This window comes from Harpia harpyja, chromosome 3, assembly GCF_026419915.1.
Source record: "Harpia harpyja isolate bHarHar1 chromosome 3, bHarHar1 primary haplotype, whole genome shotgun sequence".
NCBI lineage: Eukaryota > Metazoa > Chordata > Aves > Accipitriformes > Accipitridae > Harpia > Harpia harpyja.
The window spans coordinates 48,451,548-48,477,154 of record NC_068942.1 but is presented as its reverse complement, the minus strand read 5'-3'; the positions used below and the strand labels follow the sequence as shown (position 1 = coordinate 48,477,154).

Sequence of the window (25,607 nt, the reverse complement as noted above, 5' to 3'; positions counted from 1 at the left end):
AAGCTGGAGTTATTTTAGTCATGCCTACTTTGCGGAGGGAAAAAGTTTGACCTTTTACCTTGCTCGCTGCTGTTGTCTCCGCTCTGGGAAGCATGGCCCCCACTGGAGGGCCCCGGTGTGCCTGCCGAGTGCGTTGAGGTTGCATCATCGTGGTCTCTCCAAGATGAAGGATTCTGGTGTCAGAATGCCAAGGAATTTTTTCCACAGTTCCCATTCCAATAGCAAATGAAGAACAGAAAGAAAACCAGGAGAAGAGGGGAGGAGGGGAAAAGTATACACATTAGCATTTGTGAAATGTGCCAAACACCGATACTGTTTGCACAGTGTAATAATTCTTCAGCAAAGACAAGCGGAGGAGGTACAAAGATTTACTTGGTAAAATAAAGGACAGATTTTTTTCTTTTTTAAACTTTCCAAAGAGTTGTCTGGATTTAATTGTTTGAATAGTACTGCAGAAGAATATTTCAGGGGAGAAAAAAAAATAATTAAGTTTCTTAATGAGCTATACAGGGGGGCGGGGGGAGACCATCAACCCACACAGTTTGCAATACTAGGTGTTCACATTAGGGTCGGGATAGTTGGTATGCAAACTATCTCCCCACACTTTGTTTTTCCAGACTGACTAGAGATGGGAGGGTAGAGGAAGAGGAGGGAAACTGTTTCAAGAAGTAGAGGAGAACGTGCATGGGAGAGGAGCATGTCCTCACACCCTACCCTCTCTCTCACCCATTTGAATGCTGGAAAAACTTCAAGCAAATGCAAAGTTGTGGGGAAAAAGTAAGCTTTCTCTGAAAGATGTTATATACCAGGAAAGATGCTTCCTCACCCCCCCCCCCCACCACCTTGACATGACACATTTCAAAAGACTTTCTAGATGTATCACTCTAACAGTTCGCTTGCAAGTATTGTCAAGAATAACCACCAGGTGATTATATAAAATAACATGTATAGCGATTTTTATGTAATACTTTCTACATTACTGTGCATAAAACACAACAAAAGGGAACGCAGCACACAGACATACAAAGTTTGCCAAACTTGGCTAAGTAAGACCTCAACTACTGTACTTTAGCCACCTAATTAATGTGAGCTTTCTAATTTACTGAGTATTGGCTTTCCCAGAGCGAGGAGCTGCTATTTAAAACTGTAAAGTGAGGAAAACTTAATGTTACAGTTTAGTGCTACTTTGTTGAGTGTATTCTCCTCCTGTCCTCCTCCCCTTTCCTGATCATTCCCAATACCCTGCTGTTGCTTAAAGGAAAACAGGAATTCTACTGTACAGGAAGAGCTTTATCAGCACCACATGAAGGCAGGCAAGAGATGGAATTTCCTCTGGCAGAAAAGGAGAGCAAGAACACATGAAACAGATCAGACTAGGGGCTGGACCTGCATTACTTGTCACCTGTATGTGACAACTTCAATCAAGCACATTATAATAATTCAACAACAACAAAAAATCCCCTCTCAAAAAAAAAAAAATATTGCTTCTCGGGTTTGATTGTGTTTTCAGTCTGCATTGTGAAATAATACCAGATTATTAAAGCACGAGGAGATCCTGAAAGCAACAAGCAACAAGTTTGAATAAATTCTGTGAGCAGGACTGATTCTGACCTCATCTACCCTGATGTGTAGTAGGAATAAGTTCAACAAAATCAACTGATTTACCCATTGTAAAATTCAGTGTAAGTGTGATTGGAATCAGGTCCCAAAATATATATTGAAACATCTCAAAGTAATCTCCTAGCGCTGATTAGTACCACATGCTCTACAGCAACGCAAAATGGAACTGCCAAATAACGGCTTGCTACAATACCCAGTAACATAAATCTAATGGGCCTGACCCAGATCACAGCAGAGACAAAGGGAAGAGCCCATGACTTCAAAAGGTTGCCAATAAAGCCCTAGGTGACCAAAGGGTAAGAAGGATCCAAATCCCCTTCACCTTACACAGACACACACGTGCACCCACGTACGTGGTTCTGTGGCAGGAAGATATGAGTAAAATCAGAAGACAGGCCGGGATCTGAAATTTGCCTAACCTGTCAGCGCAACAGACAGCACTGATGGCACAAAACCACCACCCCCTCCAAAACCTAGAAGACTGATCTACTTTTCCTCACACAGAACCGCAACAGGAAAAAGAACCCACCAAACAATAGTATGTTATACTCATTGAGATTGTTGTTTTAATTAGGTCTCAGAAATCATTATTAATACCGTAAACCCCACGAATTTCATTTAAAAAACAAACAAACAAACAAAAACATTTTACCATCGTTTTACAGAATCAGCTGGAAAGAAACACAAAAAGAAAGATGAGAAGGCTTGAAAGTTCAAGCAGCCCAGATGTTATTACAAAACCCCCCCAAAGTTGAAAATAAGGTTAACAAAAAGTTCAGATGGAAATAAAATGCAAAAACTGAGCAAGTTTCTTTACAGCCTGGATTAAAACACAGTTGTGCCTATGAGCTTCTCTTTTTATCTCTGAGTTAGGAAGCCACTCAAATAGCTTCAAGCTGAAGGCAAACAGCAGACAGGAGCTCTTCAGCCCTCTGCAGCCTCTTAGCGTCAGCTGTTTGCCGGATGGTAATCAGATAAAGAGCTAGAAGAAATACATGAAAAAGGAAAGAAACAATAGCATAGCATGAGTTTAGCCCTCCAACAACATCAGGCTGGAACCTTCTTTTAGAAAATGTAATAATTGCAACATGTTCACCTAGGCTAAACTTTCCAGGCAACACAGTGAGTTATGTTAATTTTATGCACTGCAGGCTCTCTTAAGCTGGCTGCTGTTGGAGCTCCTTATCACACATATGAAAATTACAATAATTAACTGGTAACACCTCAGCTATGTTTTAAGGCAAATGTCATCCAAAACCTATCATACAGTATTTCAAAAGCTAGACCGGCCTTTCTGTTTCAAAACCATAACGATTTGGAAAGGATCACTGAATAAGAATTCCCGCAACTGAAAACACTTGCTGTCTCTACCAGGCTGAGTTGTTCTTGACCTCAGTTTGTAGATCCCGTTTTAGAAAGACAGACTGTATTGATTGGGAATTCAATGTATTTCTTGTGACACAGTTCTCTTGAGGAAGCAATTTGGCAGAATTTTGTTGAAGGACAGAAATAATAAGATGGGCTATTTACAAGATGCGACAAGAGAATGTTGGAGGAATTTGAAAGGGAGGGAAATAGCTAGGCTTTAATATTATAAAAAATGACAAATAACTCTAGGGGTGGAGTTTACAGCCTCATAAAAAGACAGCATTCTTTTGCTTTGGACTAAGATTATTGCACGTGTCAGTGAACTTCCCTTTTTCTCCCCTAGACTGTTTCCAACTTTGCATCCCTCAAGGAAAGCTTCTTGGCCAAATGCCTAATCATAAGTAGTTATTTTATGTATGTCCTCACAAAAAAATGGGACTAAATGACACAGCTAAAGTGTACTTCACTGGAAACACTTTATCAGTACAGTTTAGGTACCTAAAGAGCTCCTGATCTAAAGCCCGCTAACATTAATTGCAATTTTTTTATTGATTTCAAGGAAATTTGTATTACGCTATCACACTGTAAAAAAAGCCCAGAAAACAAGATAGCTTTAGATAAATTACACAAACTGTTAGCATGGCTTCTCATATCTTCTTGCAAGTTTAGTAATACAGTTTGCAGAAACACGTTGAAGAGTGTGGATGATGTCTGCCAAAATGCAATTGCCTGGTTTGTGTACGTGTGCATACTGTAAGATTTTCACACACATATGACCTAAACTAATGCCAAATACCATAGAAGGTAAACAGCACACATGTATCTATTCCCAGTAGTTTTAATAATTGGGAGTCAAATATGGTGCTCCTCTTGCTCTTACCTAATTGTGTTAAAGAGCAGTGTTACCAGGAGAAAAGCAGTGAATACTGAGTAGAGCACAATAGAAGGAGATGGAAAATAGATACAAGAAGCTGGGTCTCCAGGGGCAGTATTTTCTATTTGCTGGGCTACAGACTCGCAGCTGATAATGCAAGTTGTAATTAATATAAAAGCAGGAGACAATATGGGGAAAGCTTGTACTAGCAGGGCCACAGGAGATCACTCTGCTGCTATCCACTGTTTCTCATTTACACACACAGCCTTCCCTAGAAAACCCAATTTTGCCAGTGTTTTTTCCCTTGAAAGTTAAAAAAAAATTGATTTAGCACCACCATTGAATTTTGCTAAATCTAGGAAAGAGCAACAGAAAGGACAAGAGTCTCCTGGTATACAAAGCAAATCTGATGCGTTACTCTTTTGTCGATGCTGCAAATCTGGTGGAAAGTGTAAGAGTTTTTACCTGCTGCAGATTTCTTGAACAGAGATGTTGTAACAGAGAAATTTGATATAGGATAACCTTCTGTTAAATTGCAATTCTTACTTTGTATGCCCAGAATTTCCACTGGGCAAAGTCTGGCTAATTTTTTGTGAGTGTATGCAGTCCCGCTAGGGCTGATTCTGATCTCACACTGCTTTTTATGGTGATATTAAAGACTCAATTAACCATAAGGAATTTGCTTCTTATTTATAACTGGGAAGTAAAATCAATCAGGCCAGCTGATACCCATGTGAGTAAGCCAAGCAGGATTTGGCTCATAGACGTTAACTGAAGTTTTAAGTATACAACCGTGACAGGATCAGGCCCTTACATTTTATCAGATGAAATGGACAGAACCATTGATCTTGCAGGAACAAATAAAACACAACTTACTTTCATAAAAGAAACTGCAACAGCTACAGGGCTCGTTTTTTGTGAAGATGATTGGACTCAAAGGTCTGGAGGTTGCTCTGGTAAATTAATTTTGCAAACACAAAACTGAACTGAACTACTGATATGGATGGCATTTCCCCCCCCCAAATACAAGCCAAATCCTGCTCACCTTGTTCTTACAAGTTAACACCTGTAAATAGTGGAATGACTGACGTGATTGATGCCACAAAAATCTGTATCTAGGTACCACCATATATCAAAAGATGATATACTATGCTGGACATCATAGAAATGTACTCACATACGTGCATGTGTGTTTCTTTGTGTGTGTCTGTGTCTGTCTATGTTTTGTAGGTATAAAGTTCAGGATGGTATCTTAGAAACTGTTGTGGAGTGCAGTAGTAATAAATTTACTATATAAAGAAACTTTCAATAAGTAAATGAGCCATGAAAAACTCTAATTTGACACGATATGTATGTTTTCTAAAAACAACTACTCCCGATATTAATAGGGTTTATTTTCTTACAGATGCATATTTAGTATGATAACTTTTTTGTAGCAGAATTACACAATTTAAACAAAAGACAAGGCATTGTGATCTATCAGATATTTGTGTATGTATGTATACGTATGTACAAGTTTTAATTCTTGTCCCTTGATTTCGCATTCGAGGAAAGCGTCAGAAGGAATTTTTGACACTCCTAGAATGTGGCAATGTTCTGAAAACCTGCATGCTTTGTATTTTCCAATTAAGATTGAAATCAGACATGTAATCCACCTGTCAGCAAGGAACCGAGACCTGAAAAATCGGGGGGGTGGTTGTTTTTTTAATTGTCCTTCTACGTCATTCTGTGTGGTTACGCTTCATCTAGACTGATAGACAACTCAAACCAAAGTGACAACACCGGCATAAAATAGATAGTGAAATACATGACCGGTTCAGTTTGATAGAACCCAGTTTAAAACTAAAACACTGAAATTTGAGCTGTAGATTACCTTTGACTGCAGAGTACCTTGGACCATCAAAAAGAGGAAATGTACAACATTCTCTACAGCCTCAGAAAGTTCCTGGTTCTCCTTGCCCCTTCAGAAAGGACAGGGCCGACCATAATATCCAAAGTCTTAAGTCACACACTAAGAAATTCAGTTATTAAAGAAAAAAGTTTGCCTTATTATTGTTGCGGTTAGCTACTTAGTTTCCCTTCTGACACACTACAAACAGAAAGGGCACCTTTGGGGTCTGATCCTGCATTTCTGGCATACTCAAAACTCCCACTGAAGTCCATCAAAGTGTGGCAAACCTGGAGACTGCAGCATCAGGCCCCCAATTATTTCCTCATTACTCAGAGAAATCTTACCTAAAGGTTTAATTATATAACTGGAGCAGATATATATTACCCTATTTTTATTTTTTTCTCATCTGCAAGATGTCAGGAATTTGCACAGACCATTCTTTGAGAAGAAATATTAAAGAAATGTAAAATGTCTGGATGTCCAAAAGTACAAAATAAAAGTATTTCCTTGTTTGAGAGCTGAAAGGTTTAATATTCAGACTAATATTTCTCTTCTACAGCTAAGGCATCAGATTTCTAATCTGTCAACAGTCCTTTTATAGAAAAGAGATATATGTATATTTCTATCCATTTTTAATTATATTTTATAAATGATGATCTGTATATTATTACCTCCCCGCTGCAAATTGACTAGAACATATAAACAAATATCAGAAAGACTGAGGCCCTGATCCTGCTCCCACGAAAGCCAGAGGAAGGAGAGCCATAAATTTCTATGGGAGAATTACTAGGCTTCAAAGTAAGTTTGTGCTAAAGGAAGAATTGTGTGGCACCAGGTGAAGCCAGGTACAGAAGAAATGTAATTAAAGTACAAAATTTTATCATATGCTCGAAAAAGTTTTAAAATCTCCAAATTTTACAAGCATCATGTTATTCAGATCTGACTAGCTCGGAAGGAAAAAAAAAAAAAAAGATTTGCTGGCAATCTCAGGAGATAATTTAGGCTGAACAGAGAATGCAGGATAGGGCCCAGAGTGTTTATATTGAACAATAATAAATTGTCTGTGCTGGGAAACTCAACTTGAACTGCAGCTGGAAAGGTTTCTTTCCTCTTTTCTTTTCTTTTTTTTTTTTTCTTCCCCAACTGATCTGGTTCAGCCAGGGCATAGCTGTAATTACCTTCTTCCCATCTACAGCTAATACCTCAGAGCAATAAAAAAATATGAGGGTGTTAAAAATTCAAACACTAATTATGGGCTGTTATATTTACTAAACACAGCAAAGTAATAACAAAAGTTTCAGCTTCTTGTGGCCAGCGCTGCACTATTTGATCTACCAAGTCCCTGGACCCTCTACACTTACTGTATTACATAACAGTTAATAGCGCACTAAAATAAAATTCGATAAACACATTTATTACCAAACACGTCTAGTACAACCGCTTGCAGCTGTCTCCTCTTTCCAGCACAGGTATATCTCTGAAGAATTCATTCCTTTGTTGATTTTGGTTTTGATTTCCAATTAAGTTATATAAATAGTAGAGCAGTAGATTTTGAAAAGGGAAGCATGCACTATTTGAGTACCCCATTTAAAGTCTTATGGTAAATATTGGCTAATCCTACAATTCTTTCTGTTACTTTCCCTTATGCCTCTTTTCAGGTCTAGCAAAGGAATAAAACTGAGAGCTGCCTTAGTTCCTAGTTCAGCACTGCCACTGTCACCGCTACCACTCCTCGCATTCACATTAAACACACACGGTGTATCTTTATAGCACTTGATAAGAATAGAGGTGTATGGATTTTTGGGGTGTCAAACAGCTGTCACAAACTGTCATATCCACAAGAGAAACCTTGGCACACAACAAATTAACCTACACTTCTTTTTGGCTATCATTATTCATAGCCAATCAGTTGAAATGCTCTTAGTATTTCATGTGCAAATAAAACCATGAGGGGAAGACCCATGGATCAGAATAGTGGGCCAATACATAAAACAGAGGAAACAACACGCTGTCTCTGTCCTTCTGAAGTGGCTCATCATCACCCCTGCACCAACTTTCACCAAATGAGATCTAGCCTGAGGCTATATATTAAATATGCATATCAAAGCAAATGAAAAAATAAACCTGGAGAGTCAAATTGGACAAATTTGCATGCTTGAACTACTACATTTTCAGGTAGATGCTCACAAGTGATAGCTCATTTTTTGATAGTCTTGCGTGTTCATATTAGCCATTTTTTAAAGCTTTTCCTTCTTTATGAATAAAAGTGGATTTCTTCTTGCTGGAACCTTGTAGAGTGCAAATATAAATGTGTACACACAGGGTAGTTTGACTAAGCTATAAAAGAGTGTTGAAGTTTTGTTGGGAAAACAAGCTAATACACACACACACGCACACACACAAAAATCCAATAAGGAGACACATTTCCCAAAACGCATGAATAAAATGTAACTATGTGATACAACTCTTCATTTCCCAGTTGGTGTTCTGGTTGCACAAATTATTGCTTCCTTTCAAAACAAATAGCAGGGGGCTAAAGTAAAAATGTTATAGCTCAAATCTCCAGGAAATAAAAGGCTTTAAATTATAATACCCAATGAAGTGGTAAACCCTAACGGGTGCAAGATAAATGGGTTGTCATATTTATTTGAGTTTGTTTTTTGGGCCACAAAAGCAAGAGGAGATTCTTCTTAGGGAAGATAATAGTTATCAAATTATCAAAATGCTAACCCCTTCCACCCCTGTCCTATCATTGTGTGTGAATTTAAATATTATAATGGCGCACTGCAAATTGGCTTGAGCATTCGCCATCTGCCAGAACCCTAAACAGGCTAGTTTATCTAATCTCTTCAATATAAACACAAGCATGCTCCATTTCTACACTTCCACTTGAAACACACTCTTGTAAAGAAACTACTGGAGAAACATGTACTTTTTTTTTTTTTCTGTTGCTCTGAATCATACACAACGACCCCCTGTCTTTCAGGTTGCCACTCATTTCAATTTCTTTTCTAGTGCTCTCCCGGAATACTTATGCACACGAATTTAGGGTTCTAAAATGCCAGAAACCAAATATTTTTGAAAGAGTGTCATGCCTCATAGAGTTTATTAGCTACGTGTGAGATAGCTGATAAGCAGAGAAACTTTTGGGAACCTCTGCATACATTTTTTTCTCTCAAAATAATAGATTTTAAATGGAAAACATCGCAAAAACCTTGTCCTGCAGTGTTTACCGAATACAAATGAGAAAATGAAAGCTAAGGCTTGGGTCCAAAAATATTTCCCGGGCTCTGGAACTAAGCCGTGCCAGAAGGGGAGCATTTAGAAGGATTTATTATTATTTTATCTCCCAATTCACCTTCAGTCCAGGTCTAATGTAATTATCAAATACACACACAAACAACATGTTTTCAAAGGAAACAAAAGCTCCTAGAAAGCTCATTCTCCCTGGGCTTACAGCTACTCTTCTTAACACACTGGGAAATAAAGGCAGGCGCCTGTGCAGAAAGCATGGTTAACTTCACACCGGGTGTTAAATTAATATTTCAACCGCTAAAATATTAGACTGTATCATTTAGATTATGAGTTCAATTGAATCTAAAACTGTGTAAACCCCTTTTCCCCCCAGGGATGCGTTCCTATAAATAAACTCGAGTTCACACCCACTCTTTTTAACCAGAGCTATTCCTTCCCTTTTCTGCGGTACCAGCTGCAATCTTTCCCTTCACATCCCGAAGTCTCTCCGCGTCTACATCTTTTGAAGGATCACAAGAGCCGCTCCAAAACCCGGAAAAACAAAGGCACTCTCCTTACCACGCACACCAACGTTCAGTCCTACACACATAACACTAATTCACCAACTCCTAAAGTGTTAAAATCAACCGCTAACCTACGGTTACTCAATCATCATTCTCTCCAGCTTTCTGTAATACATTGTTAATAATTGCTTCATCAAGGTTACTGTCTTTTATTATGAAGATGCTTCAGGCGTTTGGCAATAAGTCCATATTCTGACAATAAGTTGCTATAAAGCACAAGCATTGGAAACTCTAATGTGCTAACCCCTTTTTTGTAATGCAATGTAGTATTGCCAATAATTCTCATCACTTGTCATCCCCACGAGAGGGGAGGGGGGAGCAAATCAGCAAACTTTCTCCCTAACTTTCTTGTCTCTGTTTCCTTACATTGCTGCACTGATTGCAGAGTTGGCAACGAAGAAGCGAAAGCACCGATCCCTGCATCTAACCGACAGTCTGCTAGCTCTCCAAGCCGCCCGGACCAGGAAACTTTACAAACCGTTGCAAACTCGCTGCTTTACAGATGGAAACAGAAGGAACCTTTCGCATTTCTACAACTTTACGAAACACGAGGGAAGAAAGCGCAAGGATGGGATCCGAGCTTGCGAGAGGTTAGAGTAGTAATGCTACTAACAGACAAGAGCAGCAAAACAATGAAATCGGGGACAGGTCCTCTAAGCAGGTTAAAGCCTTAAAAAGTGACACAAAGAAATCAGAAGGACTTACATGATCGGCTAAATTTGTGGAAGATCCTGAGAGTTCTTCGTGGTCTGATTTGGAGCTGCCATCCCTTTCATCGATAACGAGGTCTATTGGCATTTTTCCTTTCAAACAACTAATGTACCGATGGCAGAAGTTATCGCACAATTCATGAACCTGAAAACAGTAACAAGAATAATAGTATCAATAATGGCAAAATATCGGATTGCAACTTTTTTTTTTTTTTGATAGCAAGAACAACCCTCTGATCCACTCCACAAGTAACTCTAATTAAGGGGCACAATAGTTGAAGGCAAGGAAACAATAGAGAAATTGTTGCAGCACATATTATTCTCTAGAGACTTGCCGCAGCAACAAGTTAGAGAGAGAGAAAGAGAGATAGTGGGCTCAGCCTGGTGTGCAGAGGAAAATCCGACTTGCTAATAAGATCAGGACCCTGGGAGCTAGACCCAGGCGGTACCTCTGGAGCATACCCAGCCCAGACAGGTACAGCTAGGCACTCGGGACGGGATCGGTTTAAACCGGGGCCAAAGAAAGGTCTGTGTGGCCGGCAGCAGTAAAAGGAAGGTACTCGCCGAGGCTGGGGGAAGAGCCGTTCTCGTCCCCGGGCACAGCCCCCTCCCCACGCCGCGCAGGGGCCCCCTGCCTCTTCCAAACATTTACTGCTTGCTTGGGGTTAATATGCCTGCCAGAGCCGGAGAAAGGCAGGAGTGCTTTCATTTCTCGTTTTGTTAAACGTATGATTTCCCAGTCAGGAAAAGAGCTTCTACCGAGGGAAGGGGTAAGAAGGATGGGAGGGGGGTTAATAATATATACGTTTAATGACTCGGTTGAAATTACGCTGGAAAAAAAAAAAAAAAAAGAATTAATGCCGGGCTGGGCTGGGCATGGCTGGCGGGTGTCACATGCTCCGATGGCACAGGTTACGGTATCACCCTGCGTTTCCCCTGTCTCCTCTGGCCATGTTTACAAGTCATCCCAAACAGTCAAGGGGGGGGGACGGGGGGGGGGAAGACGACACAGGGAGGGAATGGCTTGCCCCCTGCCCGCCTCCGTGGCTCTTACCTTTTCTAATTCCAAAAGGTGAAACCTTAGTACTTGTATTGCTTGGATCATCTGCAAGAAAGTTTTGAGCGAGGGGTTACGTGGGAGACAGGAGCACGGGGGCTGTGCAGAGCCGAGAGCCCGAGTGGGCGAGGGGGAGAAGGGGATTGTCAGGGCGCGCAGTCATTATGCAGGATTTTAGCTCATTGGTCACGCTTGAACAATTTCGATCAACTTTAACCTAAGCACTTGATTTTTATCATATTTATCCCAGGAGCGGTGATTAGTGCTTTATTACCGCGATCTTGGAGAAAACTTCTTCCTCTTTTCCTCTCTCCCTCTCAACACCCCGGCCCTCACCCCGGAGGGTCCGCAGAGAAGTCAACCACACACTCCCCCCCCCCCCGCCCGCAGGAGAAAGGGGGGGGAGGGAAGGATGAATAGTTTGGCATCTTCTTTACAAGCGGATTTAGGCACTTTGAATATTGAAATCGTTCACATTAGCAAAAGAATTACGTTAGAACTCTCCAGCTCTCTCCTCTTAAGCAGTTATTTCCTTCACCGTAGCTTCCCGTGGCTTTCAGACAGGGCTTTGCAACGCACTGGGGCTCGAGAGTTCGCCCTGGCTCACTTTAAAAGTGCAGCTCTTTGAAGCCGCTTGACGGTAGCTCCCCAGCCTGCCGGCTCTCCCCCTCCCCTGCCCGCGCAGCCCGAGTGCCCGGGCCGGCAGCCGCCGCCCCGGACGGCGGAGGGCGCTTGCCGGCAGCTGGCGGTGGGGGCGGGAGGGGCGGGAGGGGAGCAGGGCAGAGGGGCGAGCAGGCCTTACCAAATTGTCCAACTCTGGGTTTGAAGAAAAAAGTGGTTTTTCAGCGCGGACCTGCAAGAAGAAGGAAAAGCGGCGTGAATTACAGCTTCTCTTCTCGGCCCTGCAACCCAATCGCTCGAAGGGGGGGGGGGACGACACACGACACGGGACGGACACACACACGACCCTGTGACAAAACCAGCCGGTACAGGTCAGATCAGAATCCGGCTGGACGCCCCCGAGTCACCCGTGATGCGAAGAGGAGCCTGCTCGGCTCCTGCCAGCCCCGTGCCCCAGGAGCCCTCTCTTCCCCATCTCCTCCTGCCTCTCTCCCGCTCCCCCAGCCTCCGAAACTCGGCCACGGTTACATTGCCCTTTCTTTAACGCGGGAGGGCCAGGGCCAGGGCCAGGGGTCTCAGCCCGGCGGCGCGGAGGGGCTCCCGGCGGAGGAGGGTCAGGGCCAGCTGGGCCGCCAGCGCGCACCCCCGCTCCCCGTCGTCCGTGTGTCCCCCCCGGCGGCCGGAGAGGGGGCACCGGGGGCGGAGGGGGGGGGGGCTGCCCCCTGCGAGCGCCCGGCCGTGTGGGCCGAGGAGCTGAGGAGGTGGCGGGAGTGCCGGGAAGGGCCGGGGGCGGGGGGGGAGAGGTGCCGGACCTGTTTGGCGAAGACGGCGATGTCCTCGTTGAAGGAGTCGGAGGAGCAGACGTCCCCGCCGGCCACGCCGGGCTCCCGGGGCGTGCAGGTCGCCAGCTCGCACTTCTCAAAGACCAGAGCTAAGAGGGGGAACAACGGGTGCCTACCGGGCAGTGGCACACAAAGAGAGGGGAGGGGGTGGGGGAGAGGGGGAAAGAAGAGCTCGAATCAACAAGTATTTTGTTTTTAAGTGCGCGGACACACAGACACGGACGCACGGACAGAGCCACGCTCTGCAGGCTCTCAGTGTCGCTTCGGGCAGAGCAGGGGAGAGCAACGTTTTGAAATAAAAATGCTGGGTTTGGTAGTGGGTCGGTTTGCTTGCTTGCTTTCTTGCTTTCTTTCTGCTTTCTTTCTTTCTTTCTTTCCCTCCTTTTGAAATTGCAATGCCCGAGCCACATCCCCCGTGCAGTCCCCACAGATGAGGACAAAAGTGACCTCTCCTCCAAACGCACAAGGCACCAAACACGCTCACGCAGGCAGCAGCTCAGCTGGGAATCTTACACTTTTCGCCACAGCTTAAAATAACGCGAAACCTGGAAGATCCCATCCCTACCCTCCAGCTATGACCTAAAATGAGAAGCACGGCTAGGCAAACTGCAAACTACTTAATACGTAATTTTATTTTTCAAGGGGCCTGCTAACAAAAATGTGGTGAAGTTTCCTGGCTTAGGAAGCACACCCAAGTAAAATACCAGCTGTCCAGATAAGTGAGCTGGGGAGGGGGCGGAGGGAGGGAGCACTTCGCGAAATATTTTCCCATAGTTGGTGTAGTCAGGAAAAAAAAAAAAATCTGCGTGCTAAGTAGTAAGCATGCATTTCTTCTCTCTTTTTCCCCTTTGGTGCCTGATCAAGGCCCCACACTCTGTCATAGATGGTACTATCTCTCCTTTTAGGATCATTTTGTATTTTTTCTAAAAGGCACTGAAGGGAATCGGTGTCATTCCCCCCAAGCAATGCCCTGGCACAGGCTTGAGTTTTGCTGGGTACGTGTTTCTTTTTCCTCGTGTTCTTTCTTTCCTAAATACAAAACTCAGCTCTTTGCCCCCAATGTATTTATTTCTTCTGTCTTAGGGAAGAGCTGCTTGCGAGAAGCGAATCCCTTTTATTCTTACTACCTTCCGCGATGTGAATAGCTCTTTATTTACAGCGTTGGAAGAGTGTTATTACGGCACGAAGGAGAACACCAGAATAACACTTCTCCAACTAAAAGCCAGAGCAATGAGAGCCGCCTCTCCCGCCTGAACTCCTAACTGGGGCCTTTCCGAGAAAGACAAAAAACCCACGGGGAAAAAAAAAATAAAATAAAGGGGAAAAAAAAAAGGGAAAAAAAAAAGAAAAAAAGAAAAGAAGAAAGACAAGGCAACGCCACCTCCCCCCAGCCCAGCCTCTCTCCCCGAGAGTTCTGTTTTTCCACGACCCGTTTCCCGTGGGTGCTGGCACCTCAGCTAAGAGTCAGGCTGGGACTGCACTCGCCCGGAATGAGATCGCCAGCAGTGGCAGTGGCAGTGCCACTGCGCTGGTCTCCCTCCGGAGCGGGCGGCGGGGGGCTCCCCGGCCGCCGCCCTCCCGCCGGACCCGCCGGCCCCCCCCCCCCCCCCCCTCCGCCCCGCTCCGGGTCTCGGCTCGCCGCTGCCGCCGCCCGCCACCGCGGCCCCGCGGGAGCCCCCGCTGCCCGCCCCGCTCCTGCCCTGGCCGCTCCGGGGGCACCGGCGCTGCGGAGCCGGGCCGTGGCGCCGGGCGGCCCGGCGGCACCTACCCGTAGATCGCATCCTTGTCCCGCTTCAGGGCGTCGTTGACAGCGGAGCCCATGCTGGCCGGCATGACATTGGGGTGCGGGGCGTGGGCGCCGTAGTGCTGTCCGGCGTGGAGCGGCGGCCCATGGTTGAGGTGGTGCACCGGGGGGATCGGCCGGGGGGCGTGGGGGTCCCCGTACATGGACGCCGGCACCCCTACTCCGTCCATCCCGCCGTAGTGGGGCAGCTCATCGTACTGTCAAAAAACGGGCCGGAAGAGAAGAAAGAAAGAGAAAGAGGGGAAAAGAGAGAGAGGAATAAAAAAAAAAAAAACAAAAAAAAACAAAAAAAACAAACAAACAACAACAACAAAAGTCAGAAGAGAGTAAAGCACCCGGACAGACACAAACAGAGCAAAACAAAACAAGAACAGCCACAACGAGAGAGAAATGTGCAAAATGAAATCAACTGGGATCGGGAGCAGAGGCTGGAGAGGCTGAGGGAGGAGTGGGGGTGCGGGGAGAGGTAACGGGGGAAAGTGTGTGTCCGCCTGCCTGTGTGTGCGGGGGGAGATGGTCCTCTTCAGCACGGGCGGGAGAAACCCTAACAAGGAAACGGGGATGAAAAGGAAGGAAACGGAGGAGAGAAACTAGAGTTACTCTGCATTAGAAAGGAAGGGCAAAAAAACAAAATATAAATGAATAAACAAGCAGAATCCAAAGCAACTAGAGAAATAAATCAACACTGGGAAGGAGAGAGGAAAGGTAGGGTGCATCGGGGGGCGGGGGGGGGGAGATAAAGGGGGAAATAATCTGAAAGTTACCAGAAACATTATTTAGTAGCAATTCCCCTTGTCCTTGTCAAAGCCAGAGACAAAAAAAAAAAAAAAAGCAGCTATATGTGTATACATATATATACTTTCGTATATACACAGACACACATATGTATTTCTTAGTCTTTCCTAGGCAGCGGCAGTAGCGGCGGCGGCGGCAGCAGCAGCAGCAGCAGCAGCAGCAGCAGCAGCAAGCTTTCCCCTGTGAAACCCGTGCTACTGAGCAGGCAGAGAGCAGGGAAATCGCGCTGCTGGGGGAAAAGCTAGAGAGGAAAAAAGCGTGGAACAATTGCAGAGAGAGACACACACAGAGAGACACTCACGCACACACACAAAAAGCTAGTGAATAATTTTTGCTGCTATTTTTTAATAGTGGCCGCCATCATCATCAGCAACAGAGGAGAGCAAATCGGACAGGCCCCTCTTAAGAGAGGATTTATATATAGGTAAGTGTTGGAGATTTAAACCTACCCTTTGCGCCATCAGTCTGCGCTCCAATAAACTCCTGGATGTGTCGTATATTTAATATCCCAGTCCAGCAAAGAAAGTGATTTAGAGTGAAGAAGATTCCTTTTTTTTTTTTTTTTTTGCAACCCACTTATAGACTTCTCCTATCCTCCAATATGGGTAAATAATAATAATAACAACAACAACAACAACAACAATAATATATAAAAAACAGTCAAGAACCACGATGAGTTTCTGTGTTTTCTTCTTTTTTCTCTCTCTTTCTCTCTTTGCTTTTTCTCTCTCTCTTTTTCCTTTTTTCTTTCTCTACGCAAAAAAAAAAAAAAAAAAATTGTCAAGCCCCCAAACTGAAGGTTACGATCGGCCCGTCAGCAACCCACATGTAACCAAACTGTCGTGTCTCATGGCTTTTTGCCACTCCAGCTGTCAATCAAAGCCAGGGAATGTCAAGGTAGTGAATGAATGATGGTTGATGATGATGAAGAAGAGAGGAGGAATCTTTTTAACCCCGGTTTCTTCTTCCAGTAACTCCGCGCTCGGGTTTTGCCTTTTAGGATCGCTATAGGGCTGGTTTTTTTGGTTGCTTTTTTTTTTTTTTTAAGTACTGTGAAGGGGGGTGGGGAGAGATGCGAAGAAAAATGGAATAGTTTGCAAAGCCCGGACTTCCCCCTCTCTCCTTTTTTTTTTTTTTTTTTTTTTTTTTCCTCTCCTCCCGGCAGGTATTTTGTCTCCCTCTCTCCCTCGCTCTCTGAGATGAGTGAGTGTCAGTAAGTGTTGGCAGGTTGGCTGCTGGCTGCCTTATAGAAGAGGCTCAGTTTTGCAGCGCTGATCGGCGGGAGAATGAAGTGACGGAACCCGGAAGTAGTGGTGGCCATAGCCAGTCCTGCAGCGCGGCGGCGGCGGCGGCGGCGGCGGCGGGGAGCGGCGGCGGCGGCGGGGAGCGGCGGCGGGGAGCGGCGGCGGCGGGGAGCGGCGGCGGGGCGCGGGGCGGCGGCGGCGGCGGGGAGCGGCGGCGGGGCGCGGGGCGGCGGCGGGGCGGCCCAGCCGGCGGAGCGCCGGTGATGCGCAGCGCGGCGGCGGGGCGGCCGCGGCGCCGCGCGGGGGGAGCCGCGCAGCAGCCCCTGCCCCGAGCGAAGCAACGCGTGTAGGAAGGAGCGAGCGAGCGTGCGAGAGAGAGGGAGGGAGGGAGGGAGCGAGGGAGGGAGCGAGGGAGGGAGGGAGGGGAGGGAGGGAGCGAGGGAGGGAGGGAGGGGAGGAAGGACAGGGAGAGTGCGTGTGTGCGAGAGGGGGGAGAGGCAGGGGAAAACTGCAGAGAGCGAGAAGAAAAGTGCGATAGAAGCCCAGCCCCGGGTTGGTTTGCGCTAGATTATTTTAGCAACCAAATACCTTCCGATTAACCGCGATCTTTCGCGTCTGGTTCATGCGCGGAATTACTGGTTTAAGTCGCCGGCTATCGCCGTTGCCGCGAACGGTATGCGAGTCCGGGGGCACGGAGAGAGCTACCGTGTGCGGGGGGGGGCCGCGCAAAGTTGATCTTCCCCGGGAAGCGAGCCTGCTCCGGCCAAGTACTCGCGTCTCCGCCAGCACGTTACGTTGTTGCCAGTGTGGTTTCTTCCCTCTGACAATTCATTGTGCTTCTCTAAAAATTAATTTTCCAGGGCATGAAGAGAACGCCTCGTGCAAGCCGTGTTTGGCACCGCTCTTCATTAAGTGATCGCTGCTATCAAGCACGCTGGGGATGTCTTGGGGGGAGAGGCGGGGGGGGGGAGGGGGGGGCGGGGGGGGGGGGAGAGGGGGAAATCCCTTCTAGTTTTGCGGTGAGGCTGCCAGGCTTTGAAAAGGGCTTAAAAACAAAGTCCTGCTCAGCCTTTTGTAGGCGAGATCCAGATGTTATGTCGATTTTTGTTTGCATGTTCATTTCGAGCGGAGCCGGCGGTGAGCGCTGTTATTTACGCGTGTGTGTTGCCGGACTTTGCCGTCGATCGCCGTTGCGCTTGTGGAACGTACGCTGAAGTATTAGCTCGGTAATGCCTTCTAATGGTAGTGCTAATTACAGTGGGGTTATTTAGCAAATTAAGTGAGATGATGCACCCCCCACCCTTGAGCACCAGATGAACTTTTCCAAACACACACGCACGCCCGCGGACACACGCACACGCGCGCGCACACACACACACACACGTTAATTTTGGTGTGTTTCTCTCGCCCAATCACTTCGCTGGAGCTAAACCATGCTTTACCTCAGAACAGTCAATTACCAAAGCTACCCGGGATCATCAATCATGGGGGATGCTTGAAGTTTAGGGGAGGAGCGATGGTCAAACTATCGATTGCTGCAGTTTTGTCCTCCCCAACCCCCCACCCTCGTTCACGGTCCCCTGCACATAAAATCTAAAACAGACTATCCCGTTAATAGTGGGATTTATCAATGATTATGTACCCGGTTGTGAATGTGGCCTCATACGTAGATGGCTTTTAAAAATACACGGCAGAAAAATACGGTTTATTCGGTTAGGTTTGGGTTGGGTTTGTTTTGCTTTTCGTGATGGTGACGATGATGCTAAGATTTTTTTTTTTTTTTGAAACTTTAAGAAAATGACTCAAAGGTTAGTTATAGATATTTGGCCTGATTTTAATAGGCGCAGGGAATGAGCTCCAGAGGTCAATAAACCCCTCCAAAATGATGAATGATTGAGTACCTGTGATGATGATAGTGATTACCGGAGCAATTAAACAGTTTGATTAAATGAGCCATCATAACAATGATGTCTGCGGGAAATCAGCCCTCACATATAAAGAAAGATAGTGTGGAGGGCTGGCAAACGCCAGTGGGCATTCCTGCGTGTTCCGATAGCGCCGAGCCCTGCAGAGCAGGGCTGTATTTACAAATATGGGGGGAATATGGAGAAAAGTCCCTCTCCTACTTTTAGCCAGAGTTGCACCCTGCTTAAAACCCGCCAGAAGCCGGAGAGCAGACCCGTTTTTTTTTTCCTAGAGGATCTCCTCCAAGATTAAAGCTAGTCCTAAGAGCAACCGAATTGCTGTGACTGACTTTCACGGGACTGTAAAGAGAGGTGAGTAAAAAAGCCCTTAGTATGTAGATCTCTTTCAAGCAGTGGTTAAGTCGATTCATTTCGCAGGGAAAGCGCCAGTCTTCTTGTGCAGTATTTTATACTCTGTCGTATAAATCGGTAACGTAATTCAAGATATTCATGGTAATGAATGCTTGGCTAATCCTTTGGGTGCGCGGAGACCTACAGAGCAGTAGGTTATGCAAATCCTTTCCTACTTTTACAGCTGTAGTTTTCTAACAGATTTTTTAAAGAGATCTAGTCATCGGTGAATGCTATTTGGGTTTTTTCCTCTCCCCCCCCTTGTCCGTCCCCCCCCCCCGCCCCAAAGATGCCAGATTTCTAAACTTGCCTGGAATCATTTGATTGTGATATAGCCCATACAGCCAGCTTAGAGGACGTGGCTTAAATATTTGTAGCTTCCAAACTTGTTTTTTAACCCAGGCAGTGCGAACCCGGAGCCTTGCCTCTTGAGATATACAAGTGTGTGTCTCATTTCAAATAGTTTCGGTATCACCAAAGAAGAGGTCTTTCCTTGTAACGTGGCCGTGCAAAAGTAATCTAGCTCCACTGAAGGCTCCATGTATTTGTTCGGACCTCAAGCTCTGGGAGAAGTTCATCAGTTTTCCTCTCAAAAAGAAGTTTTTAGATGACTTGGCTCCCACAGAAGAAGGCGCTTCATTGCTTAGGTTATAATTTTAGACACGATTTTTTTTCCATAATTCTGTTTTTCACAGAAGTGCCTGTAGATCTCGGTTGTCTTGACTAAGAAATTGTTAGAAAGCAATCTAAAATCAAAGCTGCAAAAAAGCAGCCAAAGATTTTTGCAGTGTTCAAGGCTGCTCCTTTCACTTGTTCCTTTTTTTTCTTTTTTTTTTCCTTCCCTTTTTTTGTTTTTCGCCCCCTCCTAAACTAATTAACCCCCTGCGTTGGCTCGCCCTGCTGTGCATGTGTGTAATCTGGGACAGGGACCAACTTTAAAAAATTATTTTAACTTGATAGAAAGTGAAATTTCATATGGTAAATGAAGGGCTTTCATGTTCCTCCTGTGTCTTTTTTTCCCCGTGAAAAGAGTTGAAGCCTTTTTCCTCTTCACTATCCCAGTGGATTAAAGCACACAGAGAACATGGTTTATAAAGCGCTACAGTTTAGCCATTAAAAAGGAATCTCAATTTAGCGCCCTTAAGTGAAAGTACTCAGCTATTAACAAAGATGCTGTTGGGAACTCGGAGGAAAATGGGATACGTGCGTGCAGGGGGTGGGGGCTTCCACATTCTTAGGTCATTTTTTATTTATTCCCCCCCCCGCCTGGTGACATATTTCTTTTAAAACACAGTAATTCGGGAAAATTAAATTGGCTAATTTCCATTTCTCGTGCATCACTTTCACAGCGAAGGCTGTTTCCAGGAAAAGTGTGAGAGACGAGTCGGTGGGGTGTGTGTGTGTGTTTGGGCTTTTTTTTTTTTTTTTTTTTTTTTTTAGATCGGCTCAAAAGTCCAAAGAGAAATGAGGTGTCCGGTATGGAAGTGCATCTCAGTCAACAGCCAGCTTCTTTTGCCGAGGCTGGAAATGGTTTTAACAGGCGGTAAAATTTCATCTTGTGGTGTCAAATTGGGGTCAGTTTGGGGTTAGCGCTCTCAGTGTCCGAGCAGGAGCTGTCCAGCTGTGTGGGGATTCATTAAGGGCAAAAGATCCGTTTCAAGAAAAACAATACAAAGACAATCAGAGGGCTAAAGATCCTCTTCAAATCGCATTTTACAAGTGCACCAGAACAAATATGGACGCTGAAACCTATTCCCTTCAAACTCCCAAATCGGCTTCTTAGCCCTCGGAGGGAGTGCGAGAGAAAATCCTCTAAAACTTAAGAAGAGTCTGTTTTCAATCAGCCTTTCCGAAGTGTGGCATCTTAGTCCTTTGCTGGCTTTGAGACATGCCTCTCTCGCTCGCTCGCTCCCTCTCTCTTTTTCCACAGCCTTGCAAAAGCGGATGGCACAACAGGTAATATTTCAGATTTCAAGAATATATCCCACCGGGGATCTTAACCCACTGTTTTGTACGCGCGTGTGCGCCTAGCGCAAGATTTAATGCAAATACAAAGTTTTGGGGGGGGGAAACAAGCCGTGTTTGCACGAAATCCTATTGGACCCCTTCGGAAATTTTCTGCACTCCTTGTGGGCGATGCTCCGGTCTGATGGGTGATTTAGGCTAGACTTACTTTACGGTTCCTGGCATTTGTGGAAAGCACCTATTGCTAATCTGGTTTATTAAATTCGCGTGGTTTAAATCCTCTTAGCGTCCCTACATCTGTTAGAACAATTGACGCCTTGCTACAGGGACAAATAACTTGAACCTTAATCTTGTTTGTAACTTTATTCAATGTTTGTTTGTTTGTGCGCTGAGTTCAAGTATTTTTGGATGATGCCATTGTGTTCGGAAACACACAGGCTGCATTTGCAGGCAAAGCTCCCCATGGACGGGCTAAGGATATCACGGAACAGGATGAAAAATTTTGCATATTTGAACTGGCATTTTATCTTGAACTATCGTTCTAGGAAATGTGTCATATTTAATGAAGAAAGCCATCTGCCTGTTAAAATGTGGCTGCGGAATTGCATCACCATGACCCCGTAGTAAAATCCACGGGAATTTTTCTTTTTGTTTTGCTCACAGGGCGAAGTGCGGGGTGTAAATAGTACCTTTTCCTTCTTATAATCGGGATTATGCCACAGTTCGAACTGCTACCCCCGAAATCGCTTTTTGCCACACTTTCCTTTGCCTTCACGGTTGGTTCTTACAACTTGAGTCACTTTTTATTCGTCACAGCCCACTTCGATTCGCCTCCGACTTCCCACAGCTGCAGGACATTCGAGGTCCCATCTCGGGTGCCCCTGTGAAATCATGCACATTTTAGCTTCTGCAGACCACTGGGTTCATTTAGCTCCTCTCCCCGATCCCCCCGCCTGCCAATAGTGCACTTCGCTTTTCAGCAATCTGTTATTTTTCGAAAATCTTTCCAGTCCAGAAAGTCAATGGTAGCCCATCACGGTGAACTTTTCTTGACCTCGGCTGCGATATGACTGAGACCTTGGGAGCCGGATTAGGAGGAGGTTCATCTACTTACCTGTTAAATTCCCTTTTAACTCCCTTTCTTCCACACACCCCCCCTTTAAAAAAAAAAAAAACAAACCCAAACCAAAAACCAAACCAAAAACCCCAAACAAACCCTCCACGAAGCGAGAACCATCCGGGCTCTCTCTCCCCTCCCGCGCCCCCTTTACCCGCCCCCCCTCCGGCTGCAGGGCTCTAACCCGGCGCTTGCGGGCTGCCCCCCCCGGGCTGCGGGTCCCCCGGCGGCGGCGGCGGCGGCGGCGCGGCGGTGCCAGCGGCAGCCCTCTAGCGCTACCTGGCGGGGCTCCAACACGGGACACGGAGCGCGGAGCGGCGCGGAGCCCAGCCCCGGCCCCGGCTCCGGCTCCGCGCCTCCGCCTCCCGCCCCGCCGGCCTTTGGGCGCCTGCTCCGCTGTGCGTGTCCCGTCCCCCCCCCCCGCCCCGGTATCCCGTCCGACCGGGCGGGCCGTGGGGCGAGGGCCGCGGTGGGAAGGGGCACGGCGATGCCCCCCCTCGTCTTTATCCGGCTTATCTCACGCGGGTGCGTGTGAAGCGCTAGTGTCAGACGAGAGGGGAGCTTGTTCTTTTTAATTTTTTTTTTTTTTTATGTCTTGGGCTGGGAGGTTTGTAAAAGTGAAGACCGTAAACAGCCAACGTGTGTATTTCCATCATACCAGAAAGAGAAAAATACCTGTCAGGGCTTCCCACTAACGCCGTGCAGGCTGCTTCCGCCAGGGTAGTTAAAAATCTAGTTTGCATTTGTTCGAAGAAGCCCGAAGCGTTAACAAAATCCATCTTTCCAATGTGACATCGTAACAAAAAGGACAGTCAGGGCTAACTAAATCGCTTTAGTGCAATATCAGAGCATCTGAGAAGGCTCCAAACTCTGCTCGGAGCTCTCTGTTCTCGCTCACTCAAAATATTCCCTTTTGTTCTCCAGCTGCCTATAAAACTCCAGAAGAGGAGCGCTCTCATTTTTACACTGGAGTTCTCGGTCCGGAGAGAACAATATCCTCCTACCTCTTTTGAAATGATACGGAGACTCTCACAACACACAGGCGATCACTCGAAGCACGGATCTCCCTTTTTTTTTTTTTTTTTTTCTTTTGCAAGAGCTGCTCGGCCCATTGTTTGAAGTGGGATTCAGCGCGCAGCCCAAAGAGAAAAGGGGAAAAAAAAAAAAAATCTTAGGAGCCCGGTTTGGTATTGCACAGAGAAAGAGCTGACAAAATATTATAGCGTGTTTCCTAGAAGTACGTGATGAGAGCCCGCGGTGTGTTCCCGAAAGAGAGGTGTTGGTTGGTTTTGGTGGTTCCCCCCCCCCAAAAGATTGTGATCGCCTTTGTACGTCTTTCTTTTGATCCCACAAAGAGAATGCAATATACATATATGTGTTTGCTCTCCATACAAGAAATGCAAGGGACCGTACAATGGACTATATGGCCGGTTAGTCCTCATAATGCTTAGTTTTGCTGTAATTAATTGAAAACAGTTATTAGGTCGTCATTGGCAATAGCGTAAATAATTGCAGCAGATTTTTACTTAAAATTGACCGGTCACAGAGTGATAGATCGATTCGAGGTATAAAAATGATGTATCAAAACATCAATGTCGATTATTTGAAATATTGTAGTCGAATCTTTTTATTGCTTCATCGGTTAAATGTCTGAAAGTGCTGTGTTCCAACATATATTTATGTTGTCAATACTGTCAAAACTGTCAGTTTTATTACAGTGGATTTGTAATACATTTCGGATTTGCTCATTTACATAAAATGTCCACCCCAGATACCCCTCCTTCTCCCCATCTCTGGAAATCTGTGTCAGTTTAATGAAAGGATTCAGGACTCATAGCTGTAGCAAGAAAAAAAAGTGGAGATATTGCTCCATTAAGTCCAATTTAAACACCCCTTCGGAGAGCTTGGGCTATTTCTAACTTGCCATAAGAAGGAATTCCCCCCCCCCCCGCCCCCCCTTATTTCCCCAGTAGAATTTAAACACTTTTCTACCCTCACACCTAGATTAAACCCTTCGGGAGAATTGAGAAACTGTCCAGGGAGACAGAGACTAGCCAAAGCACACCTGTGAACGCCGAAACCCTCCCAAAGAGAGCAACAGCCCCCCAAACCGCACACACACGCGCGGGGGTTTGGATCCTGCTAGAAAGAAGGAGACAAAAGGAGCAATAAATACGTGTGTGATCCTTTCTTAGCGATTTGGAGCCCAAAGGAAAAACGCAAATTGGAAGCAGTATTGGGCATGCGATGCCCCCCCGCCCCCATTTTATCAGGGTCTGATCCGGGCTGATCATTTGCTTTGAGTGTAAGGGCTGATTTTTTATTAGCATGGTCTCAGACACCTCTCTAATCTTCTCTGAGAGCCCAGCTGAGGAATGGAAAAACTCAGGAATAAATAAATCCATTTACACACTAAACTCTCTTCGATCGAGCAAACACTGAAATTAGCCAAATAACTTTATTCCCCACCCCACCCGTTTCGGGAGGAGAAGGTTGTTTTAAAGGCGTTGGTGAGGGGGACCTGAGGTGTGGGGTTTGGGTTTTTTTTCTTTTTTTTTCTTTTTTTTTCTTTTTTTTTCTTTTTTTTCCCCAGGGGTATGTATGTTTAAAGAGATGCTGAAGAGATTTCTGAGTTCACGGGGAAGAAGGAAAGGTTGGTTTGGGGACCGGCAGCGCGCCTGGCAGGTATTTTAATGACCGTCCCTTCCTTTGAACACTTTCAATTTCTCTGCTTTTTTTTTCATCCGGAATATCTTCCCCAGACCAAGCATGATTTCAGTTGTAATTCTGGTGTGTTTGTGATCACTTCTGAGGGTAAATTGAGAAGTAAGCTGCGCAAAAGGAGGAAATCGCCCCTGGGGTGCTTTGTTTACTTTGGTTTGTAAAATCCTGCTAGGAGATGGTTTCCTCAGTGTATGGCAAGTGTTTCTTCAAGAAATTCATCAGCCCTTCTACAATTACTTCGAGCTTCGAGGGAAGAGAGCTGCCATCGCTTTCTCACATCCCAAGGTGTTGCATGGAAGAGAGAAGAAAAGGCTGGAGCATTTAATTATAATGGGGCGGTGGGGTGGGGGGAACGGAGGCTGCAGAAAGCCGTCCCAAGCCTGTACCTGGGGGAAAAAAAAAACCCTACAGGGGTGTGTTTGGGAGACGTGTGCCATTTAGAGATGGGGAAAAGTACCCCATCTTGTGCAGTAATTAGTCTGAACAATAAACATAATTGGAATAAAATCAGTTGGAAATTCCTGCGTTTTTAATTACGTTTCATTTTGTGGTAAGCCGTAAAATTATGAATGCCTCTCAATTAAACACTATCCACTTGTAAAGCATTTAACAACAATTATTCCTTAATCAGTTGGAATGTTAGCCACAAATGATGCTGTTAAACATCAAAGGGACGCCTTAGACGTTACCTTTTAGTCATAAGTAAGAGGATTAATTTCTATAATTAGAGAGGATAAATATGTGCATAAATACATCTGATTTTTTTCACGCGTTCTCATCCTATCCGCGAGAGGCGAGGATCTCGGGCATTGCCTGCGCTCCTGGCTCTCCCCCGCCTCGGC

The 25,607-nt window shown here is 45.5% G+C and overlaps 1 protein-coding gene across 7 annotated transcripts in view; it reads right to left on the bottom strand.

The window, feature by feature from the left end:
• Nucleotides 1-16,797, bottom strand: part of MEIS2 (Meis homeobox 2) — a 174,138-nt gene extending 157,341 nt beyond the window's left edge. For 4 of the 7 annotated variants that reach the window (XM_052782490.1, XM_052782488.1, XM_052782494.1 and 1 more), the window contains exons 1-7: nt 15,850-16,794; nt 14,570-14,802; nt 12,772-12,913; nt 12,141-12,191; nt 11,336-11,386; nt 10,277-10,426; nt 59-173 (exon numbers count right to left, since the gene is read on the bottom strand). In XM_052782490.1, the coding sequence (XP_052638450.1) occupies nt 59-173; nt 10,277-10,426; nt 11,336-11,386; nt 12,141-12,191; nt 12,772-12,913; nt 14,570-14,802; nt 15,850-15,861 (754 nt within the window). In that variant the 5' untranslated portion in view covers nt 15,862-16,794. Of the gene's footprint in view, nt 1-58; nt 174-10,276; nt 10,427-11,335; nt 11,387-12,140; nt 12,192-12,771; nt 12,914-14,569; nt 14,803-15,369; nt 15,445-15,849 lie in introns of those variants that run through there. The other 3 variants (XM_052782489.1, XM_052782493.1, XM_052782495.1) reach the window with 2 other exon arrangements.
• Between the last annotated feature and the right edge of the window lie 8,810 nt (nt 16,798-25,607).